Source organism: Drosophila rhopaloa, unplaced genomic scaffold (genome assembly GCF_018152115.1).
Source record: "Drosophila rhopaloa isolate 14029-0021.01 unplaced genomic scaffold, ASM1815211v1 contig_2, whole genome shotgun sequence".
NCBI classification, from domain to species: Eukaryota; Metazoa; Arthropoda; class Insecta; order Diptera; family Drosophilidae; genus Drosophila; species Drosophila rhopaloa.
The window spans coordinates 19,933,817-19,959,684 of record NW_025335083.1 but is presented as its reverse complement, the minus strand read 5'-3'; the positions used below and the strand labels follow the sequence as shown (position 1 = coordinate 19,959,684).

General features: G+C 37.3%; 2 protein-coding genes across 2 annotated transcripts; both read left to right on the top strand.

Annotated features, from left to right (window-relative positions):
- Nucleotides 1-297: 297 nt before the first annotated feature.
- LOC108050330 (alkaline ceramidase) lies at nucleotides 298-5,509 on the top strand. Its single transcript, XM_017131962.2, has 5 exons — nucleotides 298-837; nucleotides 2,489-2,745; nucleotides 2,823-2,960; nucleotides 4,106-4,398; nucleotides 5,141-5,509. Exons 1-5 carry the CDS (start codon nucleotides 697-699, stop codon nucleotides 5,209-5,211), a joined length of 900 nt encoding a protein of 299 aa, XP_016987451.1. The 5' UTR covers nucleotides 298-696; the 3' UTR covers nucleotides 5,212-5,509.
- Nucleotides 5,510-6,508: 999 nt separating this feature from the next.
- Nucleotides 6,509-24,990, top strand: LOC108050326. The gene is given in 6 exon segments (XM_017131956.2): nucleotides 6,509-7,608; nucleotides 20,443-20,573; nucleotides 20,648-20,761; nucleotides 21,712-21,876; nucleotides 21,936-22,090; nucleotides 22,167-24,990. Coding segments are annotated over 6 exon segments (2,898 nt in total). The 5' UTR covers nucleotides 6,509-7,405; the 3' UTR covers nucleotides 24,297-24,990.
- The last annotated feature ends 878 nt before the right edge of the window (nucleotides 24,991-25,868 follow it).

The following is a 25,868-nucleotide window of genomic DNA, read 5'->3' as shown; positions in this document are numbered from 1 at the left end:
ACGGTGTTGGTAAACGATAGTCGTCAGCCAGGGCTGTCATAAGTTTGAAAATATTGTATCGGTGTTTTTTATTCGGAAATCATGCACCAAAATAGCAATTAATGACAAAGGAATTTTATGCCATCTCTCATTCTATAAAAATTGGGGCTATATATGTACTTTTTAAAGGAACTTTACTGTAGCTGCCAATTAATATATGTTTTGTGGTATTTTCGCAAATGTAAGAGGTATATTTTAGTAGATTTAATGAGACACAAGAAATATTTTAACGGTCAGTTGGCTGCGGTCACACAGTTGTTATTTTTGTTTGGTTCATTATCGCGTCGGTCGTTGCGCGCTGGGGTTTATTATTTAAAATAGTGCACTTTCTTGTGCGTCTTCGCAGTACGCCAAACGTCGTAGATTGTGTGACTGTCATACGAAGAAAAAATTGAAAATCCTTAAATAACTAAAGAATAATTTCTAATTTAATAGGACAACTGGTATACAAAAGCTAATTAACAAAGACACGCAAGTGCTTGCACACTGTGCTATTATGCAAAGTGCAGGCCAAACAACAACAACACTGCAGCTGGCCTAAGAAAAGAAAAACAAATGCAAAAAGTGCCTTGGTAAAGCGAGAAAAGAACCCAAACCCTCATTAAGCCAGCTGTGATTGTGATCTTTGTTTTCGGCTCTCCATAAAGTGGGAGACAAATGGGCGTCGGGATGGGGGGCGGTGGCCTGCTGGATATTTACGCCATGGCCTGGGAGCATCTGAGACCCGGAAGTTCGCCCGTCGATTGGTGCGAAGGCAATTATTTGATTTCGTCCAACATAGCCGAGTTTGTGAACACGGTGCGTATGTGCAACTTATTTTCATATATTCAGCTCCGCTCTAGTTAGCTTTGTTGTTGTCGTCGCACACACACACACACAATTTTGCTTTTACGTTAGGCCTTGACCTTTTTAGAGATAGACTAACAGAATGTAAACAAAAGATGCTGTTAGCCACACTTCGTTTGTGTGAGGGAGATGGAGTGATATTGCAAATTCGCAGTGCGGCAGCTGCAATTTTCTTATCGTAATTAACATCTGTTGATAATGCAACCGTTATTCCAGACAGATCGATATGAAACAAATAAACTAAGTTTAGGTTGAATTTTCAGTTCTTTAAGTTTTGAATCTGAAATTACATAAAATCGTTAAAGATACTAGGCTATGGCCATTCGTTGAAGAAAATATAAATTAATACCATCATGGGCTAAACATTCAGACTAAACATGGGTTGGAAACGACAGGTATTGATTACAATTCTCATTAAGTTTAGCTGTCCAACAAACGTAACTTGATATGTGTCGGACTCACTTTCATTATGTCTTATCAATGGTAATCGCCCGATGTTTACCGTTAACAGAAACGCAATTTTTATAAACAAACAACTAAGGAAAATGATGACTGTGCCACATCTTGTTTTATTTTATCTTATATTTTTTAGTAAAACAATGTTTTAGACCAATAAATATTTTTTTGTTATACTTAAATACGAAATGCTTAGTTCGCATCATTGAATACTTTACTTGAATAATGAAAACTACAATCCCTAGTTGAATTTCTTTAATAATGAATCCATACTTAAAACTAGAAAATCTGTATTCCGAGTTAAATACTTGTCAATCTCCAGGAGATCAGTTTTAGCATCTTAATCTATAAAGTCCACATTTCATTGTTATTATACATATGTATGAATGTCGTAACACTCAAATCTCACGATTCAAACGGAACTCATTATCATCAGTTCCTTGGTTATTAGGTCGATGGGAAATAAAAAAGCATTAAATAAAAATCTAGAACAGCAATTCAAATGATTGGTGATACCGGGGATTGCTTTCCGCGTTATGAGTAATACTTCGTGAAGTGCAAATCGTTTAAAACGCATTTCGGCGTTGTTTTAATTGAGTTTGCTCAACAAAAAGTTGTGCATATGGAGTGAATGGCCTCCGATCTTGACACCCCACTGCACAATAAAGAAGCGGCATATAGTATACTGCTCAGTCGTAAATATCTTTACAAATAAGAAGTATAAATAATGGCTTGTGTGGCCTAACCCATTCGTTATCAATTGCTTTAATAGAATACAAAATTGTAGATGTTGTTCCATCACCCTTTTAAATGTGATAATTGCTCCACTTCTCGCTTTGTTGCCCACACAAAATAATTGCATTTAATTCAATTTGTTAAAAAATTTACGTGACAGTGTGCAAATTGTCGTAGTGACACGTTAAAGACAGGAAAGCAAACATAATTAATTATTTATAATGTCGACACACAGACAAATGGATACGATTTCTAGATAAAAACAAAGCAAAATATAACAATCTGAAACTAGTTACCATCTTCAAGATCTTAACATTTACTCTACCAACATAGATATTTGAAGATTTCTCAACTAGTATAAATAAGTTTTGTTTCAATATAATTAATGTTTTGAATAATTTCTCTATTACAGTTTAGCAACTTTTTGTTTATCCTCCTCCCGCCTGTGCTGATAATGCTGTTCAAGGAGTACGGACGCTTTGTAACCCCAGGAATCCATGTGATATGGGTACTACTCATTGTGGTTGGTCTGAGTTCAATGTATTTCCACGCTACGCTCAGCCTAATTGGCCAACTTCTCGATGAACTGGCCATTCTCTGGGTTTTCATGGCTGCCTTTTCGCTATTCTATCCAAAGCGGTATTATCCCAAGTTCGTGAAAAACGATCGGTGAGTGCAGAGCGAACTGATATCTTGAGTAGGCAGCCTATCTAATTCCCCGACTTTCGGTTTTCTTTGTCTTTCAGTAAAACCTTCAGTTGGCTCATGCTGATGTCTGCGATCGCCGCAACGGGCTTGTCGTGGTGGAAGCCCATTGTTAATGCCTTTGTTCTTATGTTCATGAGTATACCGACCATGATAATGCTCTACACGGAGCTACAGAGGTAAGTTCCCCGTACCAACACTCCATAACTCATAAATTCGAGGGTCTTACTGATAAGCGTCTGTTCTGATTTGCCGCTTGGTGACCCGAAATGAACTAAGTCCATAAATCATGTATCTATCATCACTCATCCTTATTATCGTGTGTGAGTGCGATTGTGTTTTATCGTTGGGAACAAGTGTACTAAGCTGAACTGAGTTTCTATTTAAATAGATTGTGAAACTATTTCAACCTTATCAGCATTTATTTACTCAATTTACCTTTTTTGTCATACTCGATATGAGCCGACAAGTTCAAAGATCGAAACCAAAAGGTGTTTCCCTGCAGCGAGAACATATGTTCTGAAAAAAGTAGCGGTTTGTCAATCAATCAATCAATTATTTTATTCGTTTTGAGGGTGTAATTAAGATAAGCCTTAAGTAGAAGCACTACAGCAGTTTATTTACTCAAGGGCTCTCTGTTTATATTGGTGTAGGAAGCTAATGTGCCACTGAATATTCCCCTGTGATTTACACCTGTCACAAAATTGAGTAATGCTTGACGGATCTGGGTTTCAACTGTGAGGAATTCTCATATCCCTGGAGATAGGATTATTTATTATTATTTTATTTAATTATTATTTATCATTAAATTTTCCTAAGAATTTTTTTAACAAGAACGTTAAATTTTATTTTCGTATATTTTAATTTATTCTTTTCCAAATACATGCGACATAAAACCATAAGCTGCAAAATGTATTACTTTGCTCTAATAAATTAAATATGTATTATTTTAATCTTCTCTAGTAGAATTGAAACTATCCTTGCATATGCAGATTTTTTTGGCATTTTTTTTATTTATGCAATTGTAATCGTTTTCGTAGGAGTTCAATCGACTTAGAACCTCCACATTCATGGGCGACAGCTCCTGGGTGCGATTATTCCAAAGGACTGTGGCCTCGAAAAGGGGATCCTTTGGGCTTGTCATTAATGCAATGATGTACACATGCTCGTCTTTATCACCTTGCTCAAGACTATTTAAGAGATAATGCAATTTGTTTTATGGACATTATATTGTTTAAAATAACATTAAAATCAGTAATGGAAATGTACTTTATTAGTCACAGCTCTGATATATCTTGCCTTTGTTCATTCTAATCCCATCCAGAGTACGAGACCAGAGGGTTTACCGCCTGGGTATTCGATCTACGACTGTCTGGGCTGTTGCCGTTTTCTGCTGGATTAATGATCGGGTTTTCTGCGAGGCCTGGTCGGCAATCAATTTTCCGTACCTGCACGGCTTCTGGCACATATTCATCTTCATCGCAGCGTACACAGTGCTGGTGCTGTTCGCTTACTTCTACGTGGAATCGGAACTGCCCCAGAGACAGCCCCTACTAAAGTACTGGCCGAAGAACGAGTTCGAATTCGGGATACCCTTCATATCGATCAGGAATCCAGGTAAGGCTCTGCGCAACACCATCTAGAGACGATACTGGAGTGGATTGGAGTGGATAGAGAGCTGACAGCAGAGAAATAACTAATGACCAAAGCGATAATATCGTAAACTTACTTTAAAACCATAACCAAATATTGTCAACTTACAGACACGTCGCGCACTCTTTTGATATAGTTAAAACATTTTATTAGTCATAGATATATTTATATAGCTAACGAATTGGATTCGCGGTTGTATCTGAAGAGATAAGTCTGTTAACGCATTAAGATTCGTGGCAACTTAGGCCTAAACCAAATAATAGAAGAGCTTTGCTTAGTCCTTAGATGGACCATTGCTCAGAGTAGCTAAAAAGACATATCCAAAGAAGAAAATAAGAAATTCATACCAAAAATAATATTCCGCCTAGCCTTTCCAATGAGTTCAATCAAAGTCTTCTAAGTCGTTCTATGAGTATCTGTTATCATCAGACTGTGATAAGTTATGAACTAATTCATCCCATGACTTCCAGAACAAACAGTTCCTAAGCTTTTCCCCCAAAGACAAATACTTTTGTTAGGTTGTCAGTACCTGAATGTTAAATTTGATTTGTGGTTAATATTCTCTCCAATCTTTGCGAACTAACAACTTAACACATACTAACTATGGATTAAAACTAAACCCTAAACCATACTAACAAAGTAGATAATTGCTCAAAGTATAATAGCATATTAAATGATCCTAACCGCTGCCTTGCTGATCCCACAGATTCGAAAGATTGGCTCGTCTACTGCAGTTTGTACATGCAGGACTACGACTGCAAATACGGAAAGAACTAATGCAAGATTTCAGGTGACAAGGTTCCCTGAGTGGAGCCTCCTCCAAACATACACATACATATACAGCGTGATATAAAGTAGTTTTGCAGATAAAGAAATACCTAAAATAACCTAGCCGTTAACTAGCTTGTCTGCAAAAAAGCAGAAACCAAATTATTGTTAACCACAATGTATAGCTGCCATATAGAGCGTTACTTTAGGAATTATAATTTACTTGATTTTAATAAATGTCAAAAAATGTACTGCGTTAAGAATATGCAATTTCGATTTATCACAATAAATATTATTTTAAATAAAATCCAAACATGAGTGTATTTATTTTATATTTGTTAAGTAATAGGTCGCATGCACATGGAATATTTATTTTACAAACTTTGTAATTTCTATACATGATATATGTCTTTTTCTATAGAATGGGTAAGTCACTGGACTAATCAAATTCATAACATTTATGCCGGAATCGAAGGGAACTCGCGTCCGTGACCATGAAATTGGTTGCTCTTGACATAGATTTCCAGATCCTAGACATACATCGCTTAATTGGGAACTGCAAAAAAGTCAATGCAAATCGAATTAAATTGGCTTGGAAACTGTGATTGAATCAACCAATTGGATCGATTCAATTTAATTATGTGCCTATCAAGACATTCACAGTCACTAAAAGTTTCGCGACTAATGTACAAATCTTGTTTAATCACTCAATTATAACCACATAATAAAAACAATTTTAATCTAACTATTTGCATTTACTGAGGCAATTTAGAATTTCCAATGTCTCCATTTAAAAAGATGTTCAGATCGCAAGGCGCAGCACCTGGTCACGTCCTTGGTGAATTATCAAATTAATACTACTAGGATTTTCCGTATTTCCATTTTATTTTATTTCAACATATTTTTTTTAATTTTTAAACAGAAAAGTATGACCAAAGCATTTTTTAAAAGCCCGCGCGAATTACTGATGACCGATTATTCTAAGAGTGGTTGGAACTGGTTCCAAAAGCTCCAGTCTTAGTTACCAGGGATACTGTAGTTCCAGCTTAAAATGTTTTGTTTTGCACAGCTGATATTTACTTTGGTTTTGATAAGGAGAGAATAATATTATTTGGTGATACTCGAGTTTCGAGAAATTGATTTTTTGGCCCGCTCACTGCCTTACAATTTACAAATAAAAATGCATAAGCGACTATGAAACAACTGAAAGTTATCGATAGGGAAAATATCGATATCGCCCGATTTTTCGGACCCATCGATGTCATCAAATAAACATCGTCATATGTTCCAGCTCTATTCGCTTTGTTGTTGCGTTTTGTTTTTGCTTGCGTGCGGTTGATCCGCGGATAGTTTTCTTTGAAAACTCGCAGAAAAAATGCAAACTGAGGCGAGATAAAGAAAAACTGCCCACCGACAGGCGTCGAAAGTGTGAACGAAGCGAAGAACAATCGCTATAAACAGGCGACAAACGACAACAATTAGCGAGCGAGTAAATATCGTACAATTTCCCGAAACAACAACAACACAACAACAAAGGCAGCCACAACAAAAATTTAACTCAATTAAAAAAAGGCAAACAACGGGAAAATGCAATTGAAATGCAAAGAACATTTATAAAAAGTGCCGATGTATTTGCGTGGAAATGGAGCGATTTGTGATTGCAGCGTTTTTCTTGTCTAGTGTTTTCCGCTGCCAGAAAAGTGTGCGCAGGAAAATTGCTGACAATTCGTGAAGAGGGAAGCGAAAATTCGGTGGAAAATTCAATAGAAAAAACGCGGAAAACAGAAACACACGAAAAATAATAGAAGGAAAGAGAGAGAAAATAAATATCTTTTGTGAATGTGTGGGTGTGTAGGTGTGCGAAAGAAGATCATAGCGGAACGACAAGAACAGCAATAACAATAACACACAGCTGACTTCCTCTCTCTTTTCTTCCTGCATACACTGTTCAAAAACTAATAGTAATTACTGAAAATAATGCAAGTACCAGCAGACACTTTAAAAACCAACAACGACTACTTCCAAACGCCGGCTTTTAAACTAGTCAACAAAAACATAAAATTAATAACAAATACTAAAAAACACATATCCCAAAATCGACAAAATACAAATAATTAAAATTCTAATCAACAAAGGAAACTAGTAACCGAAAACCAAACCAAATTTAAGTGTTAATTTCAAATTTAAAAATAAACACATCACAATGGATTGGATCATCAACGATGAGATGGGCCTTACGGTGGGTCATGTGGTCGGTTGGGCCGCCGCCTCGGCGATGGTGATCGGGGGCGTAATCCCCTACGTTCCCCAATACATCGAGATCAAGAAGACGCAGGATGCGGAGGGATTCTCACTCTATGTGTGCCTAGCCCTGCTGGTCGCCAACTCGCTGAGAATACTCTTCTGGTAAGTCCATATCATGATCCATATCATCCAAAAATATTATTCATTTGCTCAGAAAAATAAAGATCAGCCTCCTTAGGTCATTGACAAATTACGGAATTTTTTTGAATGCCTCAATAAATTGATAAATGATATTAAATATTAAAATAAACCCTGTAAAATATTTGGAATTTTTAAATATTGAATGCAAAATGACGTAAGAAGAAACCAAAACAAAATCACTTTACGTAAAAATGTAAGCATTTCTTTCTGAAACGGTATAGTTTATGAGCAATAAATCAATCATAAAAAAGAAACACGAAATTATATTACAGGTGCTTGTTTCTTTTTGATGGTACAGCATTAAACAGCACAAATCTGTACAGTTTTTGTTTGAATGCAGTATAATATAATCAAAGAAAAATAAACACCTGCAATGTTTACCTTACTTTTATACGTACCACGAGACCAATATAAATGAATGATACATTTTTAAATGGCTTAATGTGTGGTTTGCAAGTCTGTAATTCCCTAGAATATAAATATAAATAAAAATAATCTTTTTTAAGAAAAACAAGAAAGGAAAGCTAAATTCGGGCGGAGCCGAAGTTGATATACCCTTGCAGAATATTATGTATATTATATTCTCCAAAATTATTCACATGATGCATTTTTAACACTCATAAAAAATCCCAAATTCTTAACTTTAAAAAGACCAAAGTTATGGCATTTCCAACCGTTCAGTTATATGGCAGCTATAGGATATAGTCGGCCGATCCTTATGAAGTTTGGTAGGTCGGATTGATTGACCAAATATAAAACCCATAGAAAATCCCAACTTCCTAACTTTACAAACACCAAAGTTATGGCATTTCCGATCAATCAGTTATATGGCAGCTATAAGATATAGTCGGCCGATTCTCATGAAATTTGGTAGGTCAGATTGATTGGCCAAAAATAAAACCTATAGAAAATCTCAACTTCCTAACTTTACAAACACCAAAGTTATGGCATTTCCGATCGTTCAGTTATATGACAGCTATAGGATATAGTCGTCCGATCACGGCCGTTCCGACTTATATACTGCGTGCAAAGGAAAGAAGGGTGTGTGCAAAGTTTCAGTTCGATATCTTTAAAACTGAGAGACTAGTTCGCGTAGAAACAGACAGACGGACAGACAGACGGACAGACAGACGGACAGACGGACAGACGGACATGGCTATATCAACTCAGGAGGTGATCCTGATCAAGAATATATATACTTTATAGGGTCGGAGATGTCTCCTTCACTGCGTTGCACACTTTTGACCAAAATTATAATACCCTCTGCAAGGGTATAAAAATACAAATTGATTGATAAGTGGGCTTTGTATAAAAAAATATTGCTTGAAATCATCATTTATAAATCATTGTGATGACTATAAAAAAAATATAAAAAAATATTTTAAATTCAGAATCGCATTATTTAAATACACCCTCATTACATTTTCAAACTTGCAAACCCTCTCTAAGTAAACGCCTACCCTTTATTATCTCGCCCAAAATAGGATGACTAATCCCACTTTGCAAGCACTTCGTATCTTGGCTTATCTCGGGGTAATTCAAACCTCTTATCGCCCGGATTTCTCTCCTGGTCGTCGCGACATTTTACGATTTTCCACTCTTGAGACCCCCTATCTGTGGTTAGCTTTGTCATGATTTCTAGTCGATTTCGCAGACCTTAGAATTCCACAAATTGTCCAAGGACTGGCATATCTTTATTACGTTGGCTCCGATATGATATTTGGCACAATGTCGTCAATAATCGCTATTTTTGTTGGGGTTTATGGCAATAATTGGAAGATTTATCAGCCATCATGCTGATTGTGGAAAATTATTCTGGGGGCACGAGAACTGCGTTTAGTCGATGATTGATAAGAGCTTTACCCGTAACACAATTGCCATTTGTGTTTATGGATTTCGATATTGGAAGTACAAACGCTAAATTCACAAACATCATTCGATTCTTTATAGTGCTCCAGCCAAATAATCCGAGTTTTTAAGAACTTATTTATTAATATTGGAGAATTTCCATTGAAAGAACAAATAAATGATTCACAGTTTTGTAACAATGGATATGTCTACCTCCCATAAAAAATGATTCATCGTCAAGGGGAGTGAATGAAATAAATCAAAATTAATAAAATTAATTTTTAATTCAATTTGAATGAGTGTGCAAAATAGCTTTCAAAATATTACACAATGCCATTCAAACCAGTGAAACTGTCTCAGTAAGCAAATAAATTGAAATGTAATTGAATGTGTGTTTACTCGGAACCAACTTTGATATTAAGTCCAAAATATCTAGCTATTGTGACTTTGTTCCAATGGAATTAGACCACTTTTGAGACTCGCAACTCCAGCTTACCTTTAAAACCAGGGTCAACTACTTTTGCCCGGCTGGTTTCTGTATGTTTTTAGTTCGTTTGTGTTTACCCCGTTTAAAGCCGCTTCTGCTGTGCGTTTTTTAAGAGCCAACACTTCCTATAAATAAATTATTAACAAGGCGAATGGAACGTGAACACAAAATAAAAAATATAGGAGCAACTGGTGGCCCTCGTCTATAACGACGCCGTCAATTTGTCTGGCCTGGGTGGCAATCAATAAATTAATTATTTACCTAGAAACTGTTGCCGGCGAGTAAAGTGAATCAGCTGTGCAACGAGGCTTTCCGCCCAATAATCCCGATACAATACCGTATTTTATATATAGATGTTTACGAGTTTGTGGAAAATTCTTTGTGGGGAGGCGTTTTACTTGACACGCGATGAGTTTTTCAATGGGTTTTGGTGAATGAGAACAGCTTGGGGGGTTAAGCAATGCATTAGGAAATAATTTTTGTGACCAGAACAATGAAAGGAAGTAGATTTTAATTTATGCAGCGCATTCGGTAATTAGTATTTTCCTTTCCATTTTTTTTTTGCATGCAATAATTATTATTATTCTGACTATGGATAAACCCCCTTTAGACAACCCACACATTTATTGCCTTCCTGTAGTTAACTGCAACTGGCAATTTGTGCAAAACAAAATGCACGAAACACTTAAACTATTTTAAGGTTTTTTTTGTGCATTTTTAGTAATTGCCGGCAATTACAATTAATTGTTTAATGAGTTAGAAATATAAATTTTAAAATTGTGCACGAGGTTACTCCCGGAGAAAATCTTTCCCAACAAAGAGACCTGATTGGAATAAAGCGAATGACACATACGCGGTCTTTATTGAAAATAATTAATATTCTGACTATCTTTGTTGTTGAACGTTAAATAAGCATATTCACAAAGAAATAATCACTGAACTCACAGTGCAATATGCGTATTGGTAAATAAAAACGTAAAGTTGTTCTGATTGGAAGAATAAGAAAATGGAATAGTTAATCTAGACTTTTTGTATGAGCTCATTGGTTGAAATCATCATTTATTAATCATTGTGACGACTGGAAAACCGAGGTAGCTATTGTTTTTTAAATCATACGACTAAAGATTACTCTTGAGATAAGATGGTTGGAATTTTTCAAGAGCTTTTGAATTTTTGATCAAGGAAGTAAATGTTTTCCTGGAGTTGCTATCTTATCTAAATTAGAGTTAACTATAGTGATTGTTAAGTCTCTGTAATAAGTGTACAAAATACTTAAGAATTATCTTTCATGGAAATTATGATTTACATTATTGATTTACTTAAGTATATATCTACTAGCAGCTAACCAAAACACCCCGTATAAGGAGTACACATAGCCTTATATATTCACCGAAAGTTTATTTAATTGCCAGAGTCAACAAAGCGGAGTCAGATTTCGCAAAAAGGTTTCCTCGCATAAAAACGTTAAAATTATGACTCAATAAGTTGGTCAGGTCAGTGGGGCGTGACTAAACAAGTCTGCATTATAATTTACACTTTCATTCCTAGCATATAACAATAGATGGGAATATAGTATGCCAACAGTTAGCTCGGCTCAGGCCTAGTCATTTCTATATTTGTAATTTTCATGCCAACATTTGCTCAAATATTTACACAATTTGTCAGCTCGCCTGAATACACGAGGTGTTCACACTTAACAAATTAAGAAAACTGAGGCAACGTTCGACTGTAATTAAAAGTCTACAGTATAGCCAAAAGTCTGAATATTCATATTTGTAATTACTCTTTTATTTTAGCTACAAACTTACTTAAATTGTTGCAAAACATTAGAGGGCATTTAAAATTGTTGCCAACTATTCATATTATACAACTCAATTTGTGGGGAAAGTGAAGGGTTAAACTTGAGAACGTGGGGGTTCATTGAACTTATTTGAGCAATTTTATGAGAATCAACTTTTGGAGGAGGAAAGCTTTAAAAGTTATGCAATAAAGAAGGTAAAGTAGAAACCTCGAAAGTTGCTGACTAATTGGATTCTTCAGTTTTAAAGTTGCTAAGGAAGTATGGCGAATAGTATTTATTAACGTGACTTTTTTATGTGTTTGGAAATTTATGAGAATCTACAAATTAAAAGAAATTTCTTAGAAACATTTAAAAATTTCACTGTTCCATTGAAATATATTCTCCAGAGAAAAAGGCGAGATTGGGAATTATTTTGAGTTGGAATTTTTACACAACAACTTTCCGTACTGATAAGCGATACGAACAGCCCATACTTACTATATAGGGGCGGTACTCTGCCTATCTGTAGTGACATTTTCCATGCAATCTAATTGCTGGTATAGTGCACCATTCCCCAGTATATGTACATATGTATTTTTATGATGTTTGTGTAAGGCGAATCGACTTTTACTTGGGACTACTCCTCAAAGACCTATTTCTTATCACCATTGTACAAAGAAGTGTGTGTTTGAAGATAAGCTAAGTCTCGCCATCAGTCACTGACTGTGTCTACTCCAACCAATTAATTTATTTACGTAAACACTTATCAAAATAAGTCACTCCCTAATACGTAATCGAATGGTATGCCTTAAAGATAATGCAATTAAATATATATGATTGTATATATCTACAATGTCACACGATTTCGCCCAATTATTTCGTAATTTATAATTTCTTTATCTAATCAATAAAATGTCGAAAAAAAATAAAGAAAGAAAGGAAGGCACTTTCCAATCTAATCTTAGATTTTTAATAATTTATTAAGCGCTCCCAACTTTCATTCAAATTTATTTGTACAAGCTCTGGCCCACTTTCCTTGTTTATTTATTATTAATCATTACCATTCACAAGTCGGACAAAATGAGAAAACTTATTTCGAAAGGCAAACAACTTTATTGGACATTTTCTCGCCGAAGGTCAAGGTTTGTGGGCGGAAAAATGGTGCTTTGGTGGAAGGACTATTCCAATTAACTTTTGGGGGTGTATATCCTCCATATTTGCTGACCAACAAACCTTGCGTTTGGCTCATAAATGTTTACGGTTTTTGGTCCGCCGTTGTCGCTTATTTTCGCATCGCATGCAAATTAGAATTTTTTCCAGTTTCCATACCGGTTACGACCGCTAAAGTCGATGTTGTTGATAATGATGTTGTTCGCGGGGTTCTGGTTTTTATACCCTTGCAGAGGGTATTATAATTTTGGTCAGAAGTTTGTAACGCAGTGAAGGAGACGTTTCCGACCCCATAAAGTATATATATTCTTGATCAGGATCAATAGGGGAGTCGATATAGCCATGTCCGTCTGTCCGTCTGTCCGTCTGTCCGTCTGTCCGTCTGTCCGTCTGTTTCAATACCGTTTGTGAGCTCAGTTTAAAAGCTAGCGATCTGAAACTTTCACACGCGTCCTAAAACATGTGTACGCAGATCAAGTTTGAAAATCGCCCCGATCGGACGTCTATATCCTATAGCTCCCATAGGAACAATCGGATATATCTAGCAAAAATTGATGATATTTCGCGCAGTGTAAAAGCTATTGACATGAATTTTTCCAAATCGTATTTTTTTATGCATACCTTGATCAGGGTAAAAGCGCGTGGCAATCGGACGTCTATATCCTATAGCTCCCATAGGAAAAATAGGGTAAAATCGGTCCAAATTTTATGTTTTTCAGAATATTTCGCGCTGTGTAAAAGCTATTGCTATAAATTTTTTCAAATCGTATTTTTTTATACATTCCTTCATCAAGGTGAAAGCGCGTGCTGATCGGACGTCTATATCCTATAGCTCCCATAGGAACAATCGGATATAACTTTCAAGAATGGAAGATATTTTGTACAGTGTAAAAGCTATTAACATAAATCTTTCCAAATCTTATTTTTTTATGCATACCTTGATCAGGGTAAAAGCGCTTGGCGATCGGACGTCTATATCCTATAGCTCCCATAGGAACAATAGGGTGAAATCGGTTAAAATTTAATGATTTTTAGGATATTTCGCACAGTATATAAGCAATTGACATGAATCTTTCCAAATCGTATTTTTTTATGCATACCTTGATTATGATAAAAGCACGTGACGATCGGACGTCTATATCCTACAGCTCCCATAGGAACAACAGGGTGAAATCGGTCCAAATTTGATGATTTTCTGAATTTTTCGCGTAGTGTGTAAGCTACTGACATAAATTTTTCCAAGTCTTATTTATTTACGCATATCTTGATTAGGGTAAAAGCGCTTGCCGATCGGACGTCTATTTCTTATAGCTTCCGTAGGAAAAATAGTTAAAGGCTGCGAAAGTATCCCTTTTTTTCTATTTTTATATGACATTTTTGCAGTATAAAAGCAATTGACATTAAACGATGAAAATCTAGTTTATTTATGTATACCTTATTCCTTTGGCTACTTTTTCAGTTTTAGCAATTTCGGCAAAGTCTGCAAGGGTATTAAAACTTCGGCTTGCCGAAGTTAGCTTCCGTCCTCGTTATAGTTAATATTTTTTTTTTGTGTTTCCCTTTTTGGCCCTGTTTATAAACGACAATGCACTTGACTCGTGGGTTTTTGAAATGTGGCCTGGTTGGTTGGCAACTTAATTGTGGTTGGAGCGGCTGGGAAAGATTTATAATTTCGATGGGGAAGTTGTCTCGGCACGAGTTGGTTTTTCAACTTTTAAGAGCACTTGAAATTCAAGTAGTATTTGTTGTTAAGTTGTTGAGAAGCCACAAAGTTTGTGTATTCATTTGCTAACGGGTTTTCAGTTTCTGATTTCATAAAATGTATATTTATTGCAATGCTGCAAGTTTGGAAAATGTGTGTTAGGTATATGAACTCTTTAGTTTAATGCCAAACGAAAAATGCTTAAAAATGTTCACACAAAATTAAAATTATAAAATACAACATCATTAACACATTCAAAAAGAGCAAACGTTAATCTTTCTGACAGTTTTTTGTTAAGTTTATCTGTTTCTAAGCGTTCTTTTGTTACTCGTATATAAAAAATACAGTGTGCTTTGGAATTAGCGTGTTGCAAATCCGTTTATTGGCTTGCATAAGCACTTAAGTTTAACAGTAACTAAGCGTAGATAATTTCCGTGTTAGGTGTTTTGTTTTGTTAAAAATTCTCACCATGCTAGTTTTGTATTAATCGTTCTAATTGTGAGCTCATCAAACCGAAACTCTCTATTTAATTGTCTCAATTATCAGTTTGCTTTGGCCATTCCCTTTTGGATGAGTGAACCTAGAGGTTATCGTCGGCATTACACAGTTTTCGAGCAGGCAATTTATAGAAGCTCGTTTGCTCTTCACTATGCCTACATCTTAAGCCGATTGGCATTATCTCAATCGCATTTTTTCCATTTCAGGCCAAAGTTTTGCGTTTAATGCGAGTCAGGCTGATAACCTGGGCGCGGTATGAACCAAAGGTCAGCCAAAGCCAAAGCAGTCTTATCTGCCACCCCTTCGCATCAAAATTAAATGTATTTGTGGTTGAAGATTTTTACGTAATTAAAAAGCGAGCTGCGCCGAAAGCCATTCCACGCCATGTCTCGTGCTGTGGGACAATCCCTAAAAGTTTGCGTCACAGGTGCGGAAAGGACAGACAATTAAAACACACTCCACCACGTTAATCTTTCGCCTTTACTGTGCTTTATGGCCGGAGACGTTGCCCTAATTGAATTTTAATGCCAAGCCAGAGTCAGGTTTCGCTGTTGGGTTGTATTTTCTTTTTTTTTTTGCAACAAATCGGGGTTCTTAAAAGATTCGAAATTCGCTGGCGATGGCGGAAAATTTAGAAAAGGAAGCACAAGCTAATCGAAAAGTCTAAACAGTGCCGTCAATCGGTGTCCATCCGTTCAATGTTTACGGCAGCTCTGGCCCTCTGAATGAGCAATCACTCGCATTGAGTCCATGAGGCTTCTTTGCATGCGAAAAATGTGCGACGTCGACTGACGCAAATGTTTGCACGAAGCAAACAGACAGAGATTTCAATTTCTCAATTAGAATAGATTTTTGCCGCACAGAGTTGGGCAGAAGCAGAGATAATCTGCTTGGGGAAAACTTAAAGAATATTAAATTCGTCGTAGAGGCTTTGCTTCAATGTTTTATGGGCAAGGTAGGTAAGTTCATTGATTTTGTAGGTCGACGGATAAATAAGAGGCTTTTATAACTTACTTTGGGCCGTTTGTGTGGTGGTTCAAATGCTTTTAAGCTTCATTGGGCTTATTGAAATGTCACTTTGGGCCTAAGCCCAACAGATTAGAAACATAGATATATATATATATATATATATATTTTATTTAAAAGATTATATATTAGCCAATTATTACCTTTTTTTGGGGGGAATTGGCATAAATAACTAAGTGTGTATCTAAGTATGCAAAACAATGTGTATAACAATTAATTGTAAGCTTAACTATTATATTTTGTGTTTTTATATTAAATCATACAAATTCTTTTAGTTTTTCTTTTTACTATTAAGTAAATTTGTTTAGTTCAATAAGTAATTTACGCCGTTTTAAGTAACTTAGAAATTAAATATAACCCTTATCACATCTCATAAATGGCACAAAGGAAAATAAATCCCAAAAATCTGCCGGTCAACCTTCATTTAAAAGTTTTCAACCATAAATCGATTATTTTTCACGCATAAGTTGGTTTTGCAATGCGCTCGATCCCATTTAATCCCATGCTCAGTTAAAAAACGCGAATAAAAAAGTTTTTTAAAGTATTATCACGCTTAGTTTGCCTTCGCAAAGCAGATCGAATGCCTAAGGCCAAATGGCATTGACACATTTTGGCCAGCCTTTAAGGCTCATGACTTTAAATAAGTTTGGAAATTGTGGTAGGTCTGGGAAAAAATACAACTTAAACAGCTCAAAAGTTGTACTTTCTATCTGCAGGGGCATAAATATTCCGATATAATATATCTCCGCCATCGAATTGCCTACAAATTTCAGGCTCATATGCAAATAAGGGAATTGTTTTGTTCCGCCTGGTTATCTTTTATTTTTTCCATTTTCAATTGTGACATTGCCTGTGCCCTTTTTTGCCATCTTTTCTACCATGACTTTGTCCGCCATCTGCGCTCTTGACTTTATTTCCGCTTTCGTTTCTGGTTGCGACTTTTCTAGGGGCATAGATTGGAGTGTTTTCCCCGCGGCTAAAGCCACACACATCTTTTGTTTGCCTTTCGGCTTGGGGTTTTATAGACTTAGCGCCATGTGGGAGCGCTCAGCTCGCATTAATTTTCATTGAGCAAATCAAATGGTATAATAAAATATTTATTATTCCATTTTTTGGGGGGTTTTCTGCAATAAAACTGTTTTAGATGACATTTTTTGTATTCAAAGAAGAGTCTTCATGCTCTTTGATTTTATTTATGTTTTTATTTGCCACAGGTCTTTGTATTTTTGAAATATTTTAGGGAAAACTATTTTTATAAACTGACAGTTTATTAAAGAGAATAAATGTCTCTTTCTGCAGTAAAATAAATGGCTTGTATACCCCCAATCTAACCTAACACACATTTTTCAGTTCATTGGCAATCGCTAGTCATCCGTGCTCCCATTCATCGACACTTTATCCTTTATCCTCGGCAAGGTCACTCCGAGCAGCTTAGCTTGGCGGCCAACCAAATCCATCTAGGTTTTAGATCGACCCAGTTATGGGCATTCATCATCATCAGAGGCGCGCGCAATCCATTCATTCATTTGCTCAATGGGTAGTGGGTAAAATTATGCTTTGGTTGTTGGTTCCTTTTTTCCCTCTGCTCATCAGGCGCCAACTTGTGTGTTTACACAAGTCTCGAAGCAGGCAATCTACAACACACTGACACAATGCGGTTCCAAAATAACCGGAATATACGGACTTAAGTGCTTTCGGTTCCGTTAGTTAGGAGCCCTTCAGCGGTGAGACAACGATGAGGACTTTCGTCCACCACGAGTGTAGCCTACTTACAGACCTCCATGCCAGTTAAACCAAATGAAATTTGTGTTAAGCGCAATGTGCTAGCCTTGGCTTAAACACAATTATATACAGCTATGGTCGAAATTGTAGAACAACATCGCGGGTGCTTTTAATGGCAATGATTAGAGGTTGTTTTCTTATATTACAATCTGAAAGTACAATAAATAAAGTCGGATAAACAAAGTTTCATTGGTCACAACATAATATTAGACATTTTTTAAGTGGCCTTAAACCATTAAGACATTCTTCGTTTTTTGATTGCTACGGAATTTTAGGACATTTTTTTAATATAATATCCATATCACTTGTAGTGGATAAAATTAACCCAAAAAAAAACCGAAAAAAGCCTATCCAGTTCAAATGGACAAAGTTAAATTTTTTCAAAACATAAATTTGTCTACTTCATTAGTGGTTTAATTATTATTCTAACTTTATCCTTACTTTAAAACGATTTGTTATGTTAATGTGCTCTTTAACTATTCCACTAGAAATCAATAAAACTTTCAAACAGTTAAAAAAGAAAACCTATTATTGTGACAGCAACTGTACATTAGGCAGACAAAACCCACCCACACTTGAGTAAACATTGGTGCTGAAGGCAACACAGAATTTTAATTATGTCTAGAACAGACAGGAAAGGTTAGAGCCGAACAAAGCACCCACTCACACGTGTAAAACAGCTTGCAAATTACTTGGCTCCATTTTGGTGACTTAATTTGCCAGCCCCGCCGACAAATTCTATCAATAAAACTTTCATCAAGCCTAAGTGACATTTTCGGGGCTCGGGCTCGGGTTCACCTATTAAGTGAAACTGTTGCGGCTATTTGCACAAATTGCCATTGAAAGTGAGAGCCTGAATATGCAGGTGAAAAATGGGAAGTGGGTTTGGGGCAATTGCCATCCGGTAGTTGGAAAATTGTTTACATTGCAGGCTCAGAGCACACCGCCAAATGTAGCCGAGTGTATTCACGTTCGTAATGCACGTATACAATTTTATCGATTTTTTACGACACATTTTACACGTTGAAGCGTGCAAAATGTTATGCCAGTGGGTGGAAGGAGGTGCCTCTGTGTTTTGCCAATTTAAAAGGTAAAGCCAACCATTCCGGACTAGTGACAAAGGAGGTTAGTTTGCTCCTGACTACAAATTGAAATGTTTGCTTTGAAAATGCTAACATTGCACACAATTACAGTTGGCTATACAAACTCAAAATGCATTTAACATGATTTTGTGAATCCCAGAGAGATGAGTTGAAGCAATATAACTTTATAATTGAAGTTTAAAACTGCTTAGCTCAACAGAAGTTAAAATTGCTATGCGGGCTTGTTAATTGCTTTATCGTTTCTTAATTAGAAGCAAAACAAATTCCATCTAAATACAAATAAGCAAATGTAAATGTATTTTGCATGACATTTAAAGGTGATTCGGTTGTAGCCATGGAATGGCATTGACTTGGCACTACTTGTAATTCAATTTCCATGCTATGCCAGATCGAAATGCCAATGTGGGGGGGCGTAAATAACCCCCGAGGCCCCATTTTTCCCTTTCCCGCATTTTACTATCTAGTAATCGGAAGCAACGCGGAAATGTATGCTATCTGGTGTAGTGATTGCGAACGACAGCTGTGGCTTTCGGCACCAGCGAAATGCCAACAAATTGTCGCATTTTTTTAATAACACTTGGGAATGACTTTCTGTCGAACAGAAGGACTTTCATCCAAACAAATCCCCAGCAAATATGTGGACTTCCCTTTGGTTTGTTCGGCTTTTGTTTGGGACCCGGCCAAATGCTCAACACGTTTCACTCATTGTTGGTTGTTTGTGTTCGGAGACCCTTTTTCACCCACTTGGCATCTGTCAGATTTATGACAGTGTCGCTTGACACAGAGCTGGGATTTCTTCAACCCCCCTCCTTCGTGTTAAAAATATATGTATGTACATTAGGCTCTGCTGCAGCGCTCATAATCGATTTGGTTCGGTAGTGAATTATTCTGTTGGCCGCACATCAATCACTTGTTGGGTCTGCTCGGGCGCCATATAAGCACCTGTCAATTAGCAGTACTTAACGCTACAATGTGCACAAAATTTTCACCAAGACGGGGAGATAAATTACAATTCCTTTTAGTGCTTTTAAGCCCTAGGGAATTTCTTTCGGACAGGGTATGTCCACTAAGTATAATAAATGGATAAGGTGAAGAGATAAAGATTATCCTAATCCACAGGGATTATTGATATTATATGTATTCTAAGTAAGATTACTATTACTTATGCAAATGATGCAAATAATATCTTTATTCGTACATACATTCATCATATTAGGTAAAAATGTATAGAATAGTACAAAGAGGGGAATTCCGTAATTGTATGTATGCTAATTATAACTCCCCCTAAATGAAATCCCGCCCAGAACCACAACCACATCTCGATAGTGCAAGCCAATTAAAATGTCATATAGCGTTGACCTTTATGATTAACCTTCAACCATTTTGCTCTGCGTTTCAGGTTCTCCAGCCGCTATGAGCTTCCACTGCTGGTGCAGAGTGTCGTGATGAACGTGACCATGTTCCTGATGATCCATCTGTGCGTGAAGGTGAAGCGGGTTAATGCCAATAACCGCGAGCACGCCCTTCGAGGTGAGTCCCATCAGTGGCTTTGAAACTGTCACCCTGAGGATAAACATGTCAACATGTCGTTCCCTTTTTTCCAGGCGACGAACTGCATTTGCCCAAAGTCATGACGGACACGGATACGGGTGCCTCCGTTTCCACAGAAGCGGGCGGAAGCGTCTTGAAGCGAGTTCGCTCCCGGCATTATCTCAATGGTGAGTCAATTGATTCCAGATGGTTTGTTGGCTGCAATGAAGATAGAATATGGCATAGAAAAGTTACATATTAGATATATGTATGGGCTTAAAATAAGAACGTAGTGCTAATAAAATAAAAGTAAGAAGAAATTACTTTCCAATCGAGAGAACTATACAATCTTCTTACGACAACAATAAAACCAAATGCTTTACAAATACGTAGTAGAATCAGCTTTTCACTCAATTTAAAGCAATTTCCTGTGTCAGACTTCGGAATAGATTGAAATAAAATAATGTGTGGGGTGGAGAAGATAGAGCATTGCAATTCCATTACCATTAGCGAAGAACAGATAGTTCCACCTCCTGCTGTTCTTATCATACTGTATCTTTATGAAGCGAAGCGCTCGTTCGCCGTCCGCATTTATTTCTTCTCGTCCATTACTTCTTATCAGTAAATGAAAAAACAAGAAACTGGGTTAGGAGGTAGGTTGTTTCTGGGCGGTGAATTGATCAATGAACCAACGGGCAGAACCAATATACACCCACACCGTCACGAGCTAATTATATTGGCACGCCTTGGGCTTCTTTGCACATTGCTTGTCGTAAATTGTGCAGCGCCTAAAAGCAGTCAGAGATAATGAAAATTGATTTCCAACTGACTTGCCATCTGGCGTCGGCCCTTATATGGGGTTTTCGCTTTGAACGATTTATTGAGTTGCAAATTGTGGGGTCATGACCTCCGGCTTTCTAACTGTAGTTGAATTAAAGTTTATTCAACGATGGGCTTGGCTATTGTATAAAGTTACTATAGGAAAATTACATTACGTTCAACATGATTTTTAAAACATTATTAATCAATATTTTAGTCCTTTATCACATTATCACAATAAGAATGTAAATTCTTTTACAATCAGTATGAGTATATAATTTTCCTTAAATTTCTTTCAACTTTTTCTTTAACGTAACAGATCTGGATTTCAAATACTTTTGGAGCTGGACAGACTTTCAATCGTATCTGGACTTTATGCTCGTCGTGTGGGCCGTTGGCGCCGCTATAACATATCTGATGCTGTCCGTAACTTGGTTCATGGAATCCATGGGCTTTGTGGCGGTCTTCACTGAAGCCATGTTGGGTGTGTCTTAATATATGCTAATGCTTCACAGCAATTTTTAACACATTTTTTTTTCATAGGGGCGCCACAATTTTTGCGCAACTTTAAGAATAAATCAACATATGGAATGAGCATACACATGGTGATCATGTGGACGCTCGGTGATATGTTTAAGACTGGTTACTTTATTGTTAGGAAAGCCCCATCGCAATTCTGGATCTGTGGCACGCTGCAGGCAAGTAATATTTAAGGGAACACTTCCCTTCATCTCTTTCAAACAGAATACTTATTATTATTATTTCGAATTCCAGGTCAGCTTGGACATAGCGATCCTGTCACAGGTGTGGTTCTACCGTAAGAATTCCAAGCCGCGCGACCTGCGCCGCGGCGATTAGCAGTTTGCCCCCGAAGAACAGCCACAGCACATCAATCACCACGATCTACATACATCCCATTCCGAGGAGCATCAGCTTTCGTTGCCCGTCACAGTGAGCAGCAGTGGAGACGATCATCTGCTTACGGCTCGAGCGGATGACGAGCACTTCAAGGTGCTGGACTTTGGTCAGTGCCACGATAATCGTGCGTTTCAATATCACAATAATAACAAGATGTTGCCCAGACCAGGAGGCAGTGGCAAGAGTAAGGATGATAGCAGCATGGCAGCTGCTTTGGAGGTCGTCATTGTCCATTCCCCGGCTTCCAAGGAGCAGAGACTGATTGGCGATCAGGAGGCGAGCGGGTGCTGTCGCAGGAAGCGAAACAATGCCACCCAAACTAGAGTGGAGGGCGGTAGTTGCTGCTGTGTGATCACCACCCACCATCATCACTGCCACTGCAATCACCACAGACATCATCACCATCATCATTGTCACTACAGGAGCACAAAGAGACGAGCTCTGCTGCACCAGAAGAGGAGTCACCATCATCATAATCAGCAGCATCTGCAAATCAAGCAGACGAATCACAAACAAATGCTTCCATCTAACAACAACAAGTCTTCCTTGGACTCCAGCGAAGAGGGGATGCATCATCAGGCCATTGCCATTGAAATCGATGCAGCCACAATGAGCGAGGATGGCGAGGAGAACAACAGCAGCACAGCCACATCCAATTTTCCCTATAAAGTGGCCAGCGAAGGTGTGAAACCCATTATAATGGCTCCCCTTCGTGAGCAACATCGTCATCGAAGAGGTTCCTTGAATTCCAATACCACAATTGAAACCGATGAGCTCTCCCATGATGAAGATGATGACGATGTGCGGATGGGTTCCCACCACTTGCCAGAAGATGAGACCCAACTAACTCAGCCGGCAATCACGAATAGTTCCAGTAGCTCTACAAAAGGGGGTAAGCCTGCCTCCGCTCCAGCGCGAAATGAGTGTGTAAGGATCAAGAGAAAAAGGTTTATAGCCGAAGCTGGACAGGATTACTGTAGCAGTTGCTCGAGTTCCTGTTCCTGCAGCAGTTTGGATAAAGATCTGGAGGCTCACCATGAAATGACCGTGTCCGCAGAGTGTCATCAATGTATTCCAGGTTCCCGGAGAGCAAGTTTCTGCTCTTGTCATAATTCCAGCTGCTGTTGTGGCTCCTGTTCCCAGGAAGAAGAAGAGGAGGAAGCAGATGATGAGGATGACGAAACCACTGGACAAAGGGAGAGTTTTTGTACCGCTGTCGATCATACTATAACTCCATCGCAAGAGGGCGATGATATGCACAGCAGTACATTGACACCCCTCAGTACCCGGAGGTCTTCCTTTATGGATCAGGATCATGGAGATCACACCATGAGAAGTGATAATGGTGGAGGCAACCTAACCGATGCAGATGCCTCTTCACTAAGCCAATCAGCAGAGTACTTTTCGCTTTCGTCGACCGCTGGAGGAGCTACTTCTTTTCCCATCAAAGAACAGGATAAAAAGGATGTGCTGGAGAAGAAACAGGCGAGGGATTTAAAAGAGAAGGAAGTGGAGCCACCGTCCTGCAAACACTGGAATCGCAATCCTCATGGCAAACACAAACGAGGCTCCTCTCCTGTGGATAGCTCCTTATGACGAAGTGTCTCGCTGGTCGCCTGGCCAGCAATCGATGTGAATGCCTTGCTGCAGCAGACCATAAAAAAGTCAGCCGTGCTGCAGGAAACGCCGGTGCGTAGGAAAACCACTGCCAAACATGGTCAAGGGACCACGGGAAGTAATGATTCCTCCACGGCCACACTAACGGCCAGTGTAGTGACTGTGGCCAAACATCCGGGACCCGGACTAGTCACCACTGTCACCAGTTTAAATGGATGTGGAACCACCTATAGCTACACCACCACCATGGCTGCATCTCTAAGTCCTGCAGCACCCAGCAAGAGAAACACCAAGTACTCGCCCCTACCAAATTCCGAGGCCTACCAACGCGATCCACTGCAGCAGAGCTCGACGGAAATCATCTTATAACTCGTACAAACATACCTCTGCACCTTTAGCTTATATACAGTGCAATGCCGTATAAGAGTCAAGGGTAAACTTCATTAGTAGGAAGGGATTATACAAAATCATAACACCAAAACTCCTGGAGTGGGATAACGAAAAACCAAAATTCATAAAGCTGTTCAATTTGTTGTTATTCGGGGGTAACAAAAACCAAGATAAGGATGTAGAAAAGGCAGCCCTAGTTTATACATTTAGAATATAAATCCAATGTACATTATTTTTTATGTGAGATGCATCAAAAAAGTAGCTTAAATTTATAACTAGTTTCTAATCTTTAGTTTCGGACCATGTGAATTTAAAGAAATGGGTTTCAGCTGGGGAAGGGACCAAGCCAGAGTTGACAAAGCCTTGAAGTTTTCCAAAATCCACGCAAAGACATATCCACTTTGTGCAATTTTCTAGCTAAGAAAACTTCCCTCAGCTCGGGCCTCAAACCTTGTTTAGATTTAACTTTATAAATCGTCATTGTTTTTCTTGAATAAGTCAAATTCATTTTGTAGTCCTGTAAGTTCAATTTGTATAAAAAACACAACAAAATCAAACTTTAATCTCGATATTATTCTTTAAAGAATTTTTTATTTTATAATTTCCTAGCAGAATTTATTAGCTAAGATCTATAAAAATTGATACGAAAATAAACGAAACGAAAGCAAAATTATAATTTCCTCCTTTCATTTTCTTAATTTTTTATTTGATTTCTTTTTTATAGCACAACTTCGGATTACCTATATATTTTTCTAGATTACGTATAACAACTACTAAGCTGACAAACATCTTCCTTGCAATTTCGAGATTCCGTTGAAAACGTACACACAATTTAAATATGAAAATTTAATTATTTATAAGCCACGTAAATATGTATTCAAAGTGCTTGAGAATATTTAAGAAATATTTAAAAATTATAAATAACCGAAGGGGAGAAAAATAACATTTGTTGATTAGTACGTAGCGGCTATTTTTGATTGTTTTCCTATGTCATGTGGGTTATATAGTATCCTAAAAATAACAAATCTGTTGCAGAGGCGCAGTATTATATTCTTTGTGAAACCATTATCCAACTGTAACGAATTACTTACTACAAAAAGAAATACTAATAATCAATTACAACTGTTATAAGAACGGCATTTGGAATGTAGAATCTTTTTTCATAACCTAAATGGTTAATATACTCATATTAATGGTATTTATATAGACATATTATTAAGTCAAGAAAAGCCATAAAAAGCAATAAAATGCAAACGACAAGTGGAAATTTAATAATACTAATCGTACTTGTTTGCTACTGAATTTACTTTATTGGTGTTCTAGACATTTCTCAAACAAAATAAACATAACATATGCAATACAAACAACTGTGAGTTTTTTTAGTTCTTACCAGATCACCTTTGTGTATAGTTTATAAAATCAAAGGTATATGTTAATGGGGCTAATAAATCTTTACGGTTTTTATAACCGTTTATTATTATTATTGTCAAAAGTTTACAGCGCAGTAAACGACACATTGCCGCCTCTATATAGTATATATATATTCCTGAT

Excerpts from the sequence above, each read along its gene's own strand:
- LOC108050330 (XM_017131962.2), top strand. The coding sequence starts at position 697 with ATGGGCGTCGGGATGGGGGGCGGTGGCCTGCTGGATATTTACGCCATG. Across the intron at positions 2,961-4,105 it reads CTCTACACGGAGCTACAGAG|AGTACGAGACCAGAGGGTTT; the intron begins GTAAGTTCCCCG and ends AATCCCATCCAG. Across the intron at positions 4,399-5,140 it reads CATATCGATCAGGAATCCAG|ATTCGAAAGATTGGCTCGTC; the intron begins GTAAGGCTCTGC and ends CTGATCCCACAG.